This window comes from Erinaceus europaeus, chromosome 1 (assembly GCF_950295315.1).
Source record: "Erinaceus europaeus chromosome 1, mEriEur2.1, whole genome shotgun sequence".
NCBI lineage: Eukaryota > Metazoa > Chordata > Mammalia > Eulipotyphla > Erinaceidae > Erinaceus > Erinaceus europaeus.
Genome location: NC_080162.1, coordinates 124,471,127 through 124,485,603, shown reverse-complemented (window position 1 = coordinate 124,485,603; position 14,477 = coordinate 124,471,127). Strand labels below are relative to the sequence as shown.

General features: G+C 41.4%; 1 protein-coding gene across 1 annotated transcript in view; it reads left to right on the top strand.

Annotated features, from left to right (window-relative positions):
- Positions 1–13,220: 13,220 nt before the first annotated feature.
- MAL2 (mal, T cell differentiation protein 2) overlaps positions 13,221–14,477 on the top strand; it is a 33,870-nt gene continuing 32,613 nt past the window's right edge. The window contains exon 1 of the mRNA XM_007526232.3: positions 13,221–13,471. Within this exon, the coding sequence (XP_007526294.1) occupies positions 13,340–13,471 (132 nt within the window). The 5' untranslated portion in view covers positions 13,221–13,339. The remainder of the gene's footprint in view (positions 13,472–14,477) is intronic.

The following is a 14,477-nucleotide window of genomic DNA, read 5'->3' as shown; positions in this document are numbered from 1 at the left end:
TTTAAAGCCATCATCATCAAAACAGCATGGTACTGGAACAAAAATAGGCACACAGACCAGTGGAACAGTGTTGGTATGCTTTTAAAAACCCCTTCTGTTTCATTGGGTTTAATCCCCCCTGCATTCTATTTACATAACACTGTATTATATTTACATAACCTCTGTTAACAAGCACCACCCTCCCTCCAGGGCATTGGTGGTTCAGTGGTAGAATTATTGCCTGCTCCGCCCCCCTCTCCTTGTCATACCCTGATTTTCACCAGTCACTTTTCTCTCCACCCTCTCTGCATCACATCCTGTTCCCACCCTACTGGGCTAGTATATTTATAAGGACAAGATTGTAGTAGTTTAGTTTTAGCTTAGCTCAGCTTAGATTGTGCTGTGTCCAGCATGAATAAAGAGATACTGCCTACAGCTCAGCCATGAGTCCCTGGTCGTCTGTTACCCACCCATGAAGCCAGCCCGTCGAAAACAACATATGGTGACTACAACGTGGGACTGGACCTGCACAACTCCCAGATAAGTGAAGACTTTTCCTACCTATGCACTATGGTCTTCTCTTCTACTTATGAAGAGGTTTGCCAAAGCCTCTACTGTTTCATCATGAGACAGTTACTCTGTCTCTGGAACATTTTTCTCTGGGCCACACTTTGTTTCCCTGACCGGGAACTTTGGTTTCTTGTGACCCTAATCATAGAGCTTGGGAGATGCACTGAGATTTCTCCTTGGACTTTCTGGATTCCCTCTCCCATGTTTCCTGAGGAAAAGGACTACATTTTGCTCCGGGCCACAATTTGGTTCTTTATGACTGTCGTAGAGCGGGATATGCATGGGGATTTCCCCTGGGACTTTCTGGAATTCTTCTCCCGCTGAGAAGGACTACTCTAGTTTGAGGAGCATTCTCCAGTACCGTGGCAGTCCCCAAGAATGGAGACACGTGGTTAGTTCTACTCTCCTGATTGGATTCTTTCTTCGATGGGAAAACACTTTTAAAAATGGGTGCCTGAAGCAATCCTGCAGGAACAGTCAGAAGCACCCCAAATGGAATTTTGAGGAGCTTTTTGGACTAGGATGCCCTCCAGGGACTCTTGATGCTACATGGTGAGATCTGTTTCATAAGAGAGTGATTTAAATGACTGAATTTTTGTATGACATTTACTTAAAAAAAAACATGCTGGACGCAGCCATGATTTCTAGAGACATCCAGAAACAATCCAAAAAATTGTTTTTTCCTCCTTTTATTTCTTTTTTTATATCTTGGCATAAATCTGAAATGTTTAATCCTGAAAACTGTATGAGTTATGGGTGGTGCAGATAGTGCAATGATTATGTTAATTATTCTCATACCTGAGGCTTCTACCGTTCTTCTGTTCACCTTTCCACATTTTATTGAGTTTAAACTGTTTAAACAACCTTAAAATCATACTAGAAAGGACTTCCAATTATAATGGAGTTATCAATTATAGTAAACTTCTAATCTGATACAAGTTTTGTTTGACAAGTAAGTGAATTTCAGCTGTCAAGTCTTCACATGAAAAAGCATCTACTCAAATGGAATTCCTGGAAATTCATTTGGATCCTGTTCTCTGACATCGCCCACAAGATGAAATGACTACAACAGCCCCCCAGAAACCAATGATGTGACCTGGCACGACCTGAAGAAACAGATTCACAGACTCCAAAGACCACTCTCTACAGAAAAGCAGAATTCTGGTGGCCGACATTCCCCATCGAGACAGACATGCAGTGTTTCATCCCTTGGCATTTTCTTCTGTGGTCAGCTACTTTGGACTGACACCTCCATCGGACTTACTGGTACACGCTACTGTGTTTCTCAAAGACTAACTTCACCCAATTGCCTTGAGACTTTATAGATCATGTTCCCTCGTCTGCAGGCTCTGTCCCCAGAGGTAGAAAATTCCCCTTCCTTATTAGGTTATGCCCACAGAGGCAGGAAACGCCCTTTGAGGCAAGAGATGCCCCCAGAGGCATGAAGCGCTCCCAGAGGCAAGAAATGCCCTTTCGCCTGCTAGGCCTTGCCCTTTGAGGTAAGAAACATTCCCCTTGGCATCACACTGGTTATTGCTGCTTGCCTATTTTGTTTTCCATGTCTTATGCCAGTTCTTTTGAAAACGCCTGTACGATATAGGTTTCTGTTCACCCCACAATCCTGATACTATGGCCATTAGTAAAAAGAAAGGGGGAATTGTTGGTATGCTTTTTAAAACCCCTTCTGTTTCATTTGGTTTAATCCCCCCTGCATTCTATTTACATACGACTGTATTGTATTTACATAACCTCTGTTAACAAGCACCACCCTCCCTTCAGGGCATTGGTGGTTCAGTGGTAGAATTCTTACCTGCTCTGCCCCCTCTCCTTGTCACACCCCGATTTTCACCAGTCACTTTTCTCTCCACCCTCTCTGCGTCACATCATGTTCCCACCCTACTGGGCTAGTATATTTATAAGGACAAGATTGTTTGTAGTTTTTAGTTTAGCTTAGCTTGGTATAGATTGCGCTGCGTCCTCCATGAATAAAGAGATACTGTGTACAACCCAGCCAAGAGTCCCTGGTCGTCTGTTACCTGCCCGTGAAGCCAGCCCGGCGAAAACAACAGAACAGAATTGAAAGCCCAGAAATAAATCCCCACATCTATGGACATCTAATGTTTGATAAGGGGGCCCAAAGCATTAAATGGACGAAGGAGGCTCTCTTCAATAAATGGTGCTGAGAAAACTGGGTTGAAACATGCAAAAGAATGAACTTGAACCACTTTATCTCACCAGAAACAAAAATCAACTCCAAATGGATCAAAGACCTGGATTTCAAACCAGAAACAATCAAATACTTAGATGAAAACATTGGTAAAACACTTTCTCACCTGCACCTGAAGGACATCTTTGATGAAATAAACCCAATTGCTAGGAAGACTAAAGCAAAAACAAACCAATGGGAATACATCAAATTGAAAAGCTTCTGTACATCCAAAGAAACTATAAAACAAAGAGACGCCTCACAGAATGGGAGAAGATCTTCACATGCCATACATCAGACAAGAAACTGATCACCAAAATATACAGAGCTCAGCAAACTTAGCACCAAAAAAAGAGAATGACCCCATCCAAAAATGGGCAGAGGAAATGAACAAAACATTCACCTCAGAGGAGATCCAAAAGGCTAACAAACATATGAAAAACTGCTCCAGGTCACTGATTGTCAGAGCAATGCAAATTAAGACAACACTGAGATACCACCTCACTCCTGTAAGAATGACACACATCAAAAAGGACAGTAGCAACAAATGCTGGAGAGGCTGTGGGGACAGAGGAGCCCTTTTGCATTGCCGGTGGGAATGTAAATTGGTCCAGCCTCTGTGGAGAGCAGTCTGGAGAACTCTCACAAGGCTAGACATGGACCTTTCATATGATCCAATAATTTCTCTCCTGGGGTTACACCCCAGGACTCTATAACACCCAACCAAAAAGAGGTGTGTACTCCTATGTTCATAGCAGCACAATTCATAATAGCTAAAACCTGGAAGCAACCCAGGTGTCGAACATCAGATGAGTGGCTGAGAAAGCTGTGGTATATATACACATTGGAATACTATACAACTATCAAGAACAATGAACCCACCTTCTCTGACCCATCTTGGACAGAGATAGAAGGAATTATGTTAAGTGAGCTAAGTCAGAAGGATAAAGATGAGTATGGGATGATCCCACTCATCAACAGAAGTTGACTAAGAAGATCTGAAAGGGAAACTAAAAGCAGGATCTGACTAAATTGAAAGTAGGGCACCAAAGTAAAGACCTTGTGGTGAGGGTTAGATATGTGGCTTCCTGGGCCAGTGGGGGGTGGGAGAGGGTGGGTGGGATGGGACACAGTCTTTTGGTAGTGGGAATGGTGTTTATGTACACTCCTAGTAAAATGTAGTCATATAAATCACTAGTTAATTAATATGAGGGGGGAAATTAATTGTATGTCTCGAAGTTTTTAAAACACAGACTGAGTCTTTTTAATATATAGGTTGTGTATTTGATATTCGGACTCTCTCAAAAGCCTAGACCAAGTAGATCAGAAGCAACCAATAGCACAGCTATATACAAGATACTGGGTCCCGGTATTGGGGCAGCTTGGAACATTCCTACTCATGACCACAGAATGTGAGGTCAGATCTACAGGGATGCAGAGGTCACATAGGCTCCTAAGTTGAATATGGGCCCCAGATCAGATCAAATCGATGGGGTTTACAGTCAACAATATTTATACCCCTTTCCCATATTAGGGAGCCACTCTCTTCCCTGATCCAGCTGTCTGGTCCTTTTTCCAGGATGTCATTTTAGGCTATATTTTTCGTTAGTTCTAATTTGTATAGAAATTATCTTAGCTTATATTGCACAAGAGTTTCCAGAAGTGTAATTAATGAATTCATCTACATAATTCTTTCTCATAGTTTGAAATATCTAGGAGGATCTGATTTTTGGTAAAGTAAAAATATCTGCTGCTGCCCTTTTCCTAATCTTCTAGGAAATCTCATTCTCCTACCAGAAGAACAGTTACAACCAAATCAATAGCCTTTTGTGAACACCTAAAATAAGAATGAAAGATTTAATTTTTTCCCCATGTACAGACTGCTCCAAGGAGAAGTTCTTTGATATATTACTGAAACTTGTCATGGGAGCAGGACAACAACTAGTGCAACTCATGGCAGACAGCTGTCACTCTGCCAATTTTCTTTTGGTTTCATCATCTCAAAAAGCATATATTTGTAGGCATCTGTTTTTCCCTTCAAAATTATATTGAACCCACTAGTGTTTCAGAAGGATAAATCTTCAAGTGAGGACCAACCAACTAGAGGAAAATGATCTTCAAGTGAGGACCAGCTATGGAAAAATTATCTTCATAGGTTATATCTATCTGGTGTAGTTTTTTAAAAAGAAACTTTATTTTTATTTTTTCCCTTTTGTTGCCCTTGTTGTTTATCCTTGTCATTGTTGTTATTGCTGTTGTTATTGCTATCTGTTGTTGGATAGGACAGAGAGAAATGTAGAGAAAAGGGGAAGACAGAGAGGGGGAGAGAAAGACACCTGCTGACTTGCTTCACTGCCTGTGAAGTAACCCCCCTGCAGGGGGTGATCCAGGGGCTCTAACCAGGATCCTGATGCTGGTCCTTTTGCTTTGCACCATGCACTCTTAGCCCACTAAGCCCAGCTCCCCTGGTGTAGTTTTCTAGTAAGGACATATGTCCCTTGTTCCTGACTCGATGTTTCCCAAGGAATGACATACCATGGTATACTATTACCACTTTAAAAAAACCAGAGTGTTGGGTATCTTAAAAGAACCAGCAAGTACTGTATTGTTTCTCTTATGCTCTAACCTATGTTCCTTTGGGGCATAATCCCTAATAAATATTGTCTGGGAATACTTTTATTTGTTAACTTCTATTGCATCAGATCCTTAAGAATCCAAGGCAGTAATCATAAGGGGTGTTTCCATATACTAGAAATGAGTGAAAAGGAATGAATCTAAGAGCTATCAAAGAGATGGGATTTCAAAGATTTGGAAACTAACTAGAAGGGAGAAGCACAATGTAAGGAAGCTTTTAAAAAGTGAAACTAAACCCTGGATAACTAAAGAAAAATAATAATACCAAGAACAAATGAGAAAATATGAGAAGGAAAGGTGAAGTTGTATGGGCAGTTGCAGAAGCTGGAACAATGAATAATTACTCAAAAATCAAATTTGGTCTTCAGAAGCTTGGGGTGACTGATACCAACCCACCGCCTGAGGGAGGTCTGTGTGTGGTACAGCACTGATCTTTGGGTTTACTAAGTATTTATTAGTTCCTTTCAAGATAAATCAAAGTAATTTCAATACAGCTTGTATCAGCAAATAATAATAGCAGTTTGATCAAGGAAACCAATGGATTAAGGAAAATCTACACAAGGTACAGCCACGGATAAGGAAAGGTAATGGCAGAAGACACTTCTGACATTAAAGGTCCCTCCTAAGTAACACACTTCAATGGATCTCAGTAGATTTATGACTGAAATCTTTAGCAAATGACATACCCTCTCATTCACAATAGATATGAAATAGGCTATGGCATCTGCAGCTTTGGTTCCATTGATACCTATCAGTGTTTGAGGGGTTGCATATCTTTGCTGACCATATTGAATAATTGGACCATAGGTTGTATAAATCTGGTCAATATAAACCCAGTGTGCTGAGATATCTGTTTTGAAATTCTCCTAGAAAGTTGAAAGGAGAAAATTAAAATTTCTCTTAGGACCTTTTGAGTTTAAAGCACAGATACTTTCTATCAACAGTAGTCATTTGGAAGTAGAACTAGAAGTTTGAAGTATAAGAAAGAAGTCAAAGATATCACCCAGATTAAGAAGTGAAGATGATGTAGTATTCTCTTCAAATGGCTTCATATAATTTCTGTGCCTTACTCTTCAGTATGGGTTTAGCCTTTGACATTGGTGGCCCGTTTTTTGAAAGACTACTATGATTGACAAGAGCCTGTCATCTGTATGAGATTAGGAGTTTATTTTAAGTGTTTTCATGATGTATTTATTTATTGAAATGATTATGAGAGAGAGCAGAGCACACTGTCACACGCAGTGTCTGGAAGCAAACGTTGAATCTCATACATACAAATTCTGTGCTCTACACAGAATTGAATTATTTTGAATTATCTTGAATTATTTTCCTGATGAAATCCCAGGAATTACCTCCAAAACTGTGAAATCACATAAATACATGGCCCCCTGGACAATAAAAATAATTAGAGTATATGATGGTATGAATTTTTTTCATGTTTTTGTTTCTATAGGGTGACTGGATTTATTATATATGCAAGTTTAACTTAGATAAAATTTGAAAACATTTCTCCATAGGGTTTTCTATCATTCTTTCTGTGACACAAATTACAAACTATGCTAAAAACACTCAATATTATTTATCCTTTTTATTTTATTTTTTATTTTTTATTCCCACCAGGGTTATTACTGGAGCTTGGTATCTGCACTACAAATCCACCACCCCTGGTGACCATTTTTTCATTCTTTCTTTCTACTTTTTATGAGCTAGGACAGAAATTGAAAGAGGATGAAGAGATAAGAAAGGGAAAGAAATAGACTTTGGAAGATCTGCATCACAGCTCCTGAAGTGTCTACCCAGCAGGTGGAGAGTTGGGGCTTGAACTCTCAGTCCTTATGCTTGGTGATATGTACACTTGCTAATAAGTGCACTTAATCAGGTGCTCCACCACCTGGTCCCCATCCCTTATTTATTCTATTTCTCACTGCTTTTCATTTTACTCATTCCTTTTTTTCTACGTGTTACATGTTAGTTTCATTTATGTTTTCGTTCTAGGTAGTCTTTTCTTCTGCATTATCTAAGCAGCATATCCTCTGCAGAATATTTCACGTCTGGTATAACTTGGGCCCTTTAAATATGACCTACATGTTTTATTGCATGGCATGTTCAATATGACTCTAGTTTTTATTTGTTTGAAATTTGCTATCTTAATGTTCTTTCTACTTATACAATTATCTGCATCATTGATTGGTCCATTTATACTAGGTGATTGTCATTCTCATTGTATTTTGCATTTTCTGTTTTTTTTTTTTTTGCATGTCTGGTAAGTTTTAGCTGGATGCCAGGAATTTTACACCTTACCTTGCTGAGTCCTGGACATTCCTGTATTCCTTAATATCCTCAAGTATTGTTTAATGATACAGTTGAATTAATTTGGAACATATTGAGTCTTTCAAAAAGCAATACAATTCAGGGTCAGAAAAAATTTTATCCAAGATTGACTTTGTCTCAAGTGTCTTTCTTTCCAACTCCCCACCACTCAGTTAGGATAGCTTTCCACTCTGGTGGAAACATGAACTATTCCTGCTCCTGTATTCACTCCTGGGACTGTTCCTCCACCCCTGCGCAATGCTTCTTCATTTGTCTGACATAACTTGCTGGTGTTGATTCATGTGTTAATCTGAATAATTAAGGGAGTTCTTGTACTGATCTCCAATCTTTCTCTGTGTGAAACACTTTCCTCTCTAGTACTGAGAATTCCAGCTCTCTTTGACCTTCTCAAATTCCTAACTTTGCCACTTCAACTCATGGAGATCGTTGTTCTCCACCAGTGTCTTCCTTCTGAGTGCTCTATCAAACTCTCCAAGCAGAGAAGATCACAGGACATAACTTACTTTTTTTCACCTCTCTAAGGGATTACAATCCTGCACTAGCTTATGTAAAATGTCTGAAAGTTGGTTTTTTGTTTTTTTCATATTTTGTGTAAAATTTATTTACTTCAGGAGGGAAGGTAGATCCAGTCTTGCTTATTCCAATTTGGGCAGAAGTCAAGTTCTATGCTTCTGATGATAAGGAAATGTGTTTACTTGTTACAGAGAAGGAAATATTGATAATAGGGGGCTGGGTGGTGGCGCATCTGGTTGAATGCACATGTTACAATGCACAAGGACCCAGGTTTAAGCCTAAGTTCCTACCTGCAGGAGGAAAGCTTTACGAGTGGTGAAGCAGGGCTTCAGGTGTCTCTCTGTCTTTCTCTTTCTTTATCACACCCTTCCCTCAAGATTTCTGGCTGTCTCTAGCCAATAAATAAATAAAGATAATAAAAACTTTTAAAAGATATATTGATAATAATAGAAATTGAAATTAAGTAGGGAGAATTAATGGATTAGTTTTTTTTAAAAAAATTCTTTCTATATTTATTTTCCCTTTTGTTGCCCTTGTTGTTTTTCATTGTTGTTGTAGTTATTATTGATATCATCATTGTTAGATAGGACAGAGAGAAATGGAGAGGGGAGGGGAAGACAGAGAGAGGGAGAGAAAGACAGACACCTGCAGACCTGCTTTACCGTTTGTGAAGTGCCCCCCTGCAGGTGGGGAGCCAGGGGCTGGAACCCGGATCCTTAAGCTGTCCTTGCGTTTGTGCCACATACACTTAAGCCGCTGTGCTAGCACCAGACTCCCCTGAATTAGTTTCTTAAAAGAATTATAAGGGAGACTTTATGAAAAGTTAGGATGTGGCTCAAGTTTAAGGAGGACAAAAACACATAGGAAATTGGAAGAAAAAAGGAAATAATAGTGTTCAATAAAATGATATAGATACAGAGTTCATTTGATCAGCAGATTATTACTTGAACTAATATTATGTGTTATGATTAATTATTAACTACTTCCTGCAGTTTGAGAGGTGGGAAGATGTGTGTTTTTTTTTAGCACAGCTTGCCCTTAAATATCCTTCTTTACACATTTTCATTCTAGAACTTTTTATATTCTTGACAGATGTGAGGGGAGATTATCTAAAGGAGTTCTGAGTCAGCCTACTTGAAAACTTCTGGCGGCCTGATCTACAACTCATATTGGTATCTGAAATCTATCATCTGTTTGTGCCTCCACTGAACTTGTCAATTTCATATCCTGTTATACAACACTAGCTAAGGGATAGGAGACAGTAAACATATAATCTCACATTAGTGAAGTAAGTGTTCCATGTAGACTAAGCATATCAGGTTAGGTAGGGTAGGAGGGGGAAGGTCCTTCATAATTTTCAATTTTTAAAAAGAGGCTATCATAAACAGCTATCCATATAACCTAAAGTAATTATGCAGGAGATAGATGTGGGGTAGAAATGTGGTAGTAAGAAGAGATGCCTCACCAAAAACATGAGAATATATAAAGATAGAAACAGACAGAAGAGCTACTAAAACTATAGGTGGAGTAATGAGACTGATGGGGTCAGAAAATTTTTCTCCTCTCTGTCTCTCTCTCTTTTTCTATGTTTATTTCTTTATTGGGGGGATTAATGGTTTATAGTTGACAGGAAAATACAATAGTTTCTACATGTGTGGCATTTTCCAGTTTTCCACTGGGGTCAGAAAATTAATCAAAAGTTATACTCCTATAAACAACCTGAATGTATTCTGGAGTGTTTTGGATTGATTCTAAAAAAAAGTGGGGAATCCTAGAGGAGTTTTATATAGAGGACTGACTGAGATAAAATTTATGTTTGGAAATCATTCTGATGACAGTACAGAGAACACAAGAGAGAGAAACAAAACTGTGAAGATAATTTACCATGAGAATAAATTATCACTCCTGAAATAGAGTGAAAAGAGATGGAGAAAAGTGCGTATATCCTGGAGTATAAGAAATTCCAGATATTGTGACAGGTTATCTATGTGTCATAAAAGAAGCTACCAAGGAACACACCTAGATGTTTGTTTTGCATAACTGGACTGAAGGTGGTTTATTCAGTGAAACAAGTATTACTGGTTAGATGTCCTAAAACTTGTTGTAGAGAAACAAAAAGTAGGGAAGATTGAGCTGGCTTTGACTTTCTTTTGTGGATGAGAATATAAATCATTTTATACCTCTCTGTATTTTTCAAAGAAAGAAAAATAACCAAACAGTATAAAGAATATTCATAAAATAAAAAGTATGCCTACTAGCTATCTATAAAATGGAGGACCCCCCCCCCAACACTTCATCTGCACTATTCCAGTCTTTAAGTCCATGACTGGTCAACAATTTGTTTGGCTTTGTATGTTAACTCTCTTTTCAGCCCCCAGGTTCCACATGCCAGCATGATGCCAGCCAGGTTTCCCTGGACAGATGACCCCACCAGTGTGTCCTGGAACTCCACTTCCTCAGAGACCCACCCTATTAGGGAAAGAGAGAGGCAGACTGGGAGTATGGATCAGCCAGTCAATGTCCATGTTCAGTGGGGAAGCAATTACAGAAGCCAGACCTTCCATCTTCTGCATCTTACAATGTCCTTGGGTCCATGCTCCTAGAGCAATAAAGAATAGGAAAGCTATCAGGGGAGGGGATGGGATATGGAGATCTGGTGGTGGGAATTATGCAAAGTTGTACCCCTCTTATCCTATGGTTTTGTTAATGCCTCCATTTTTAAATAAATAAAAAAGAAAAGAAAAAAAGAAAATACAGAGGATTTCCCAAAAGAACAAATTAATGCAAAATGTTAACTTTATTATTAAATGTCACACATCAAATATCAGACAGTGTTGCATAAAATGTAAAGAGGTATGTCCAAAAAGTTTCACCACACCTTGTTTTGTGGTTTTTTCCCTTCATGTTGCTACCACACCTTTGAGTTTCGCTTATTAGAATAATAAAAAGCAAGATGACTAAAATTTGCTAACCAGTTCATAGAGCAGAACATAGTTCTTCAAAAGCTAAACCTGACAGACAAGATCAGTATTCAACTTGGAGAATGTCTGATGATGTTAGCTAATATTTCTTTCCAACCAGGTCTATACAGGTATCATGATGCAAGCATTTTTGTCTACCTTGAGCTGATCTTTGAGAAAATTACTTTCATCTCCTTTACTAACAATATGCTGGCATTAAAACTGGAGGAAAAATAGTGATAAATTAGAGAAAGCAAACCATACATAGAATCCTTAAAACAAAACAAAAAGTCTAGTTAAATGTTTAAAAAACAAGGTCATGCAGTAAGTTTCAGGCAGTTGAAATCAATAATAAAAATTTTATGTGGAAAATATAGCCATCGCAGACATAAGCGTGATGCATCTAATATGTGTGAAAATTAAGTCATTATATTAGTTATTGTTAAAGAGCCACTTACTCTGCAAGAAGATCTTTTCATGCTTGATCATGCAATTCAGCATTACTATACAGTAGATACTGTTATCTTCATCACACAGGTTAGTAACCAGTGAGATGCAAAGTTGTAAACATGCAACATTCTGGCACATATTCCAAGTAGATGTTAAAACTTGGCCACTGAAGGTCAACATCCAACAGTATCCTAAAGGTGTTTTAAAATCCCACTCCAAATTTTAAGTGTGACTGCTGATTTTAATTACACTTTAGAGACCACAACTCCAAAACACATCTTTTAGTTAAAATGAGGAAACAGGAGGAGAGCAGCTTTGAAAGTTGGGCAGAGAGAGGGTAGTAGATAGCATAATGGTTATGCAAACAGACTCTCATACCTGAGGCTCTGAGGTCCCAGGTTCAGCCCCAACACCACCATAAACCAGAGCTGAGCAGTGTTCTTGAAAAAGGAAGGAAGGAAGGAAGGAAGGAAGGAAGGAAGGAAGGAAGGAAGGAAGGAAGGGAGGGAGGGAGGGAGGAAGGAAGGAAGGAAGGATGGATGTAAGCTGGACAGAGAACAGGTGGAAGAGAACAGGTGGGAACTGGAGGAACAAATAAAGAGCAAGGGAGGGGGGAGTGTTCAGGTCCTGGAACACGGACAGAAGAAGACCTAGTGGGGGTTGAATTGCTATGTGGAAAACTGAAAAATGTTATGTATACAAACTATTGTATTTTACTGTCAACTGTAAACCATTAATCCCCAATAATTTTTAATATATTTATTTTCCCTTTTGTTGCCCTTGTTGTTGTTTTTTGTTTTTTTTTTAATTTTTTATTTAAGAAAGGATTAGTGAACAAAAGCATAAGGTAGGAGGGGTACAACTCCACACAATTCCCAACACCCAATGCCCATAACCCACCCCCTCCCATGGTAGCTTTCCCATTCTCTATCCCTCTGGGAGCATGGACCCAGGGTCGTTGAGGGTTGCAGAAGGTAGAAGGTCTGGCTTCTGTAATTGCTTCCCCGCTGAACATGGGCGTTGACTGGTCGGTCCATACCCCCAGTCTGCCTCTCTCTTTCCCTAGTAGGGTGTGACTCTGGGGAAGCAGAGCTCCAGGACACATTGGTGGGGTCTTCAATCCAGGGAAGCCTAGCCAGCATCCTGGTGGCATCTGGAACAATTTGATCAGGTATTATTGATGCTGTAGGATAGGACAGAGAGAAATGGAGAGAGGCAGGGAAGAGAAAGACACCTGCAGACCTGCTTCATCGCTTGTGAAGTGACTCCCCTGCAGGTGGGGAGCCAGGGGCTCGAACTGGGATCCTTACTAATAAAGATTTAAAAAAAAAATAGCAAGCGAAAGAGAGAGAGAGAGAGAGAGAGAGAGAGAGAGAACAGGTGGGAACTAAAGAAAGTTGAAGGTACTGTGGGCCCAGCACTCACACGCTCCAGAAGCGCTGGGCGTTGGCTCCCAAAGGGTTTATGGAGACCCGGAGCAGGCAGGTACCGCGCCAGGTGGCGGTGGCACCTCTGCACTTGACCTGCGCGGCGCTCACCTGGGCCCACGTGACGGGGCGGGGCCCCGTAGGTCCGGGGCAGCTTGGCCACGCCCCCTCACGCTGCGCCGGGACCCGGCGGACCCCAGCAGCTGCGGTGGCGGCGGGAGCCCGGGAGGCGGAGGGCCGCGCGGAGACGCAGCACAGGCAGCGGCAGCATGTCGGCCGGCGGAGCGCCAGTCCCGCCGCCCCCGAACCCTGCCGTGTCCTTCCCGGCACCCCGGATCACCCTGCCCGCCGGCCCAGACATCCTTCGTACCTATTCCGGAGCTTTCGTCTGCCTGGAGATTGTAAGTGCAGCGGATGCGGCCGGGGAGGGTCGCGCCCGGTAGAGCGAGCATCCTGATCCCCAGGGTGGTCTGATGGGGCACGCTCCTCCACCCCCTCCCCGGGATGGGGGGCTTCACTTCCTTTAGACGCGGCCTTTTACCGAACCCCAGGGGTCCCCTCCATGCCCAACCGCAGCCGCCCGGGCTGTCTAGCCTGGCACCTGTTACGCTGGCACCTGCTCCCTCCACTGGAGACAGAAATGGCCTCGGGAGTGTGAGCCAGCCGCTTTCCGGGGCCTGGATTGAACACTCTGGAGAAGGATGTTTGGACTTTGGGGAGCAGGGGGAGACAACCCCATCGCCAATGGTTTGGCTAGGTGCGCCATGCTTAGCTAGAACCCTAGCGGGCGTCCCTGCTATTGCCTTTAGCTAACCTTCCATTTTGTTGGGTGGTGCAAAGGTGTAGCCAGTGACTGGGGGGGGGGCGTTGGGGGGGGCGTTGGGGGGGTGGGGATTCCAGGAGGAGGGAGAGGACACCTTGGTGTTGCCTCTGCCTTTGCCATTAGAATGCCTTTGGGGTTGCAAGAAAAGCAGGAGTCAGCTTGGCATGGGGAAGAGAAAAGGTGAAACGTGTGTGCACTGTGTCCTTAGCAGTTACTAATTCAGAGAGTGTGAGAATGGCTCAGGAGGAAGGGACAAATGTGACTGTCAAAATTTCTTCATGCTTGCTTTTTCACTTTCTCCCGTCCCTCCCAACCTACCTACATATGTCACACTCAGCACACTTTCTTGGTCCCAGGTGAGATTACCTGGCCTGGCCTGGCCTGCCACACTCTTGGTTTAGGGACTTGAAGGTTTTTTTTTTTAATGAATTTTAATGTAGTTAACAAGCTTTAAAACTCCTTGTAGACAAGAGGAAAATGTGTAAATATAAATTGGGCAACCTGAGCTTGCATCATGCCCTGAGAATGGCAAATACAGAGTGAAATGTTAGGGAGTCAGTGGCTTTCCCGCAGGCTTGTTTTGT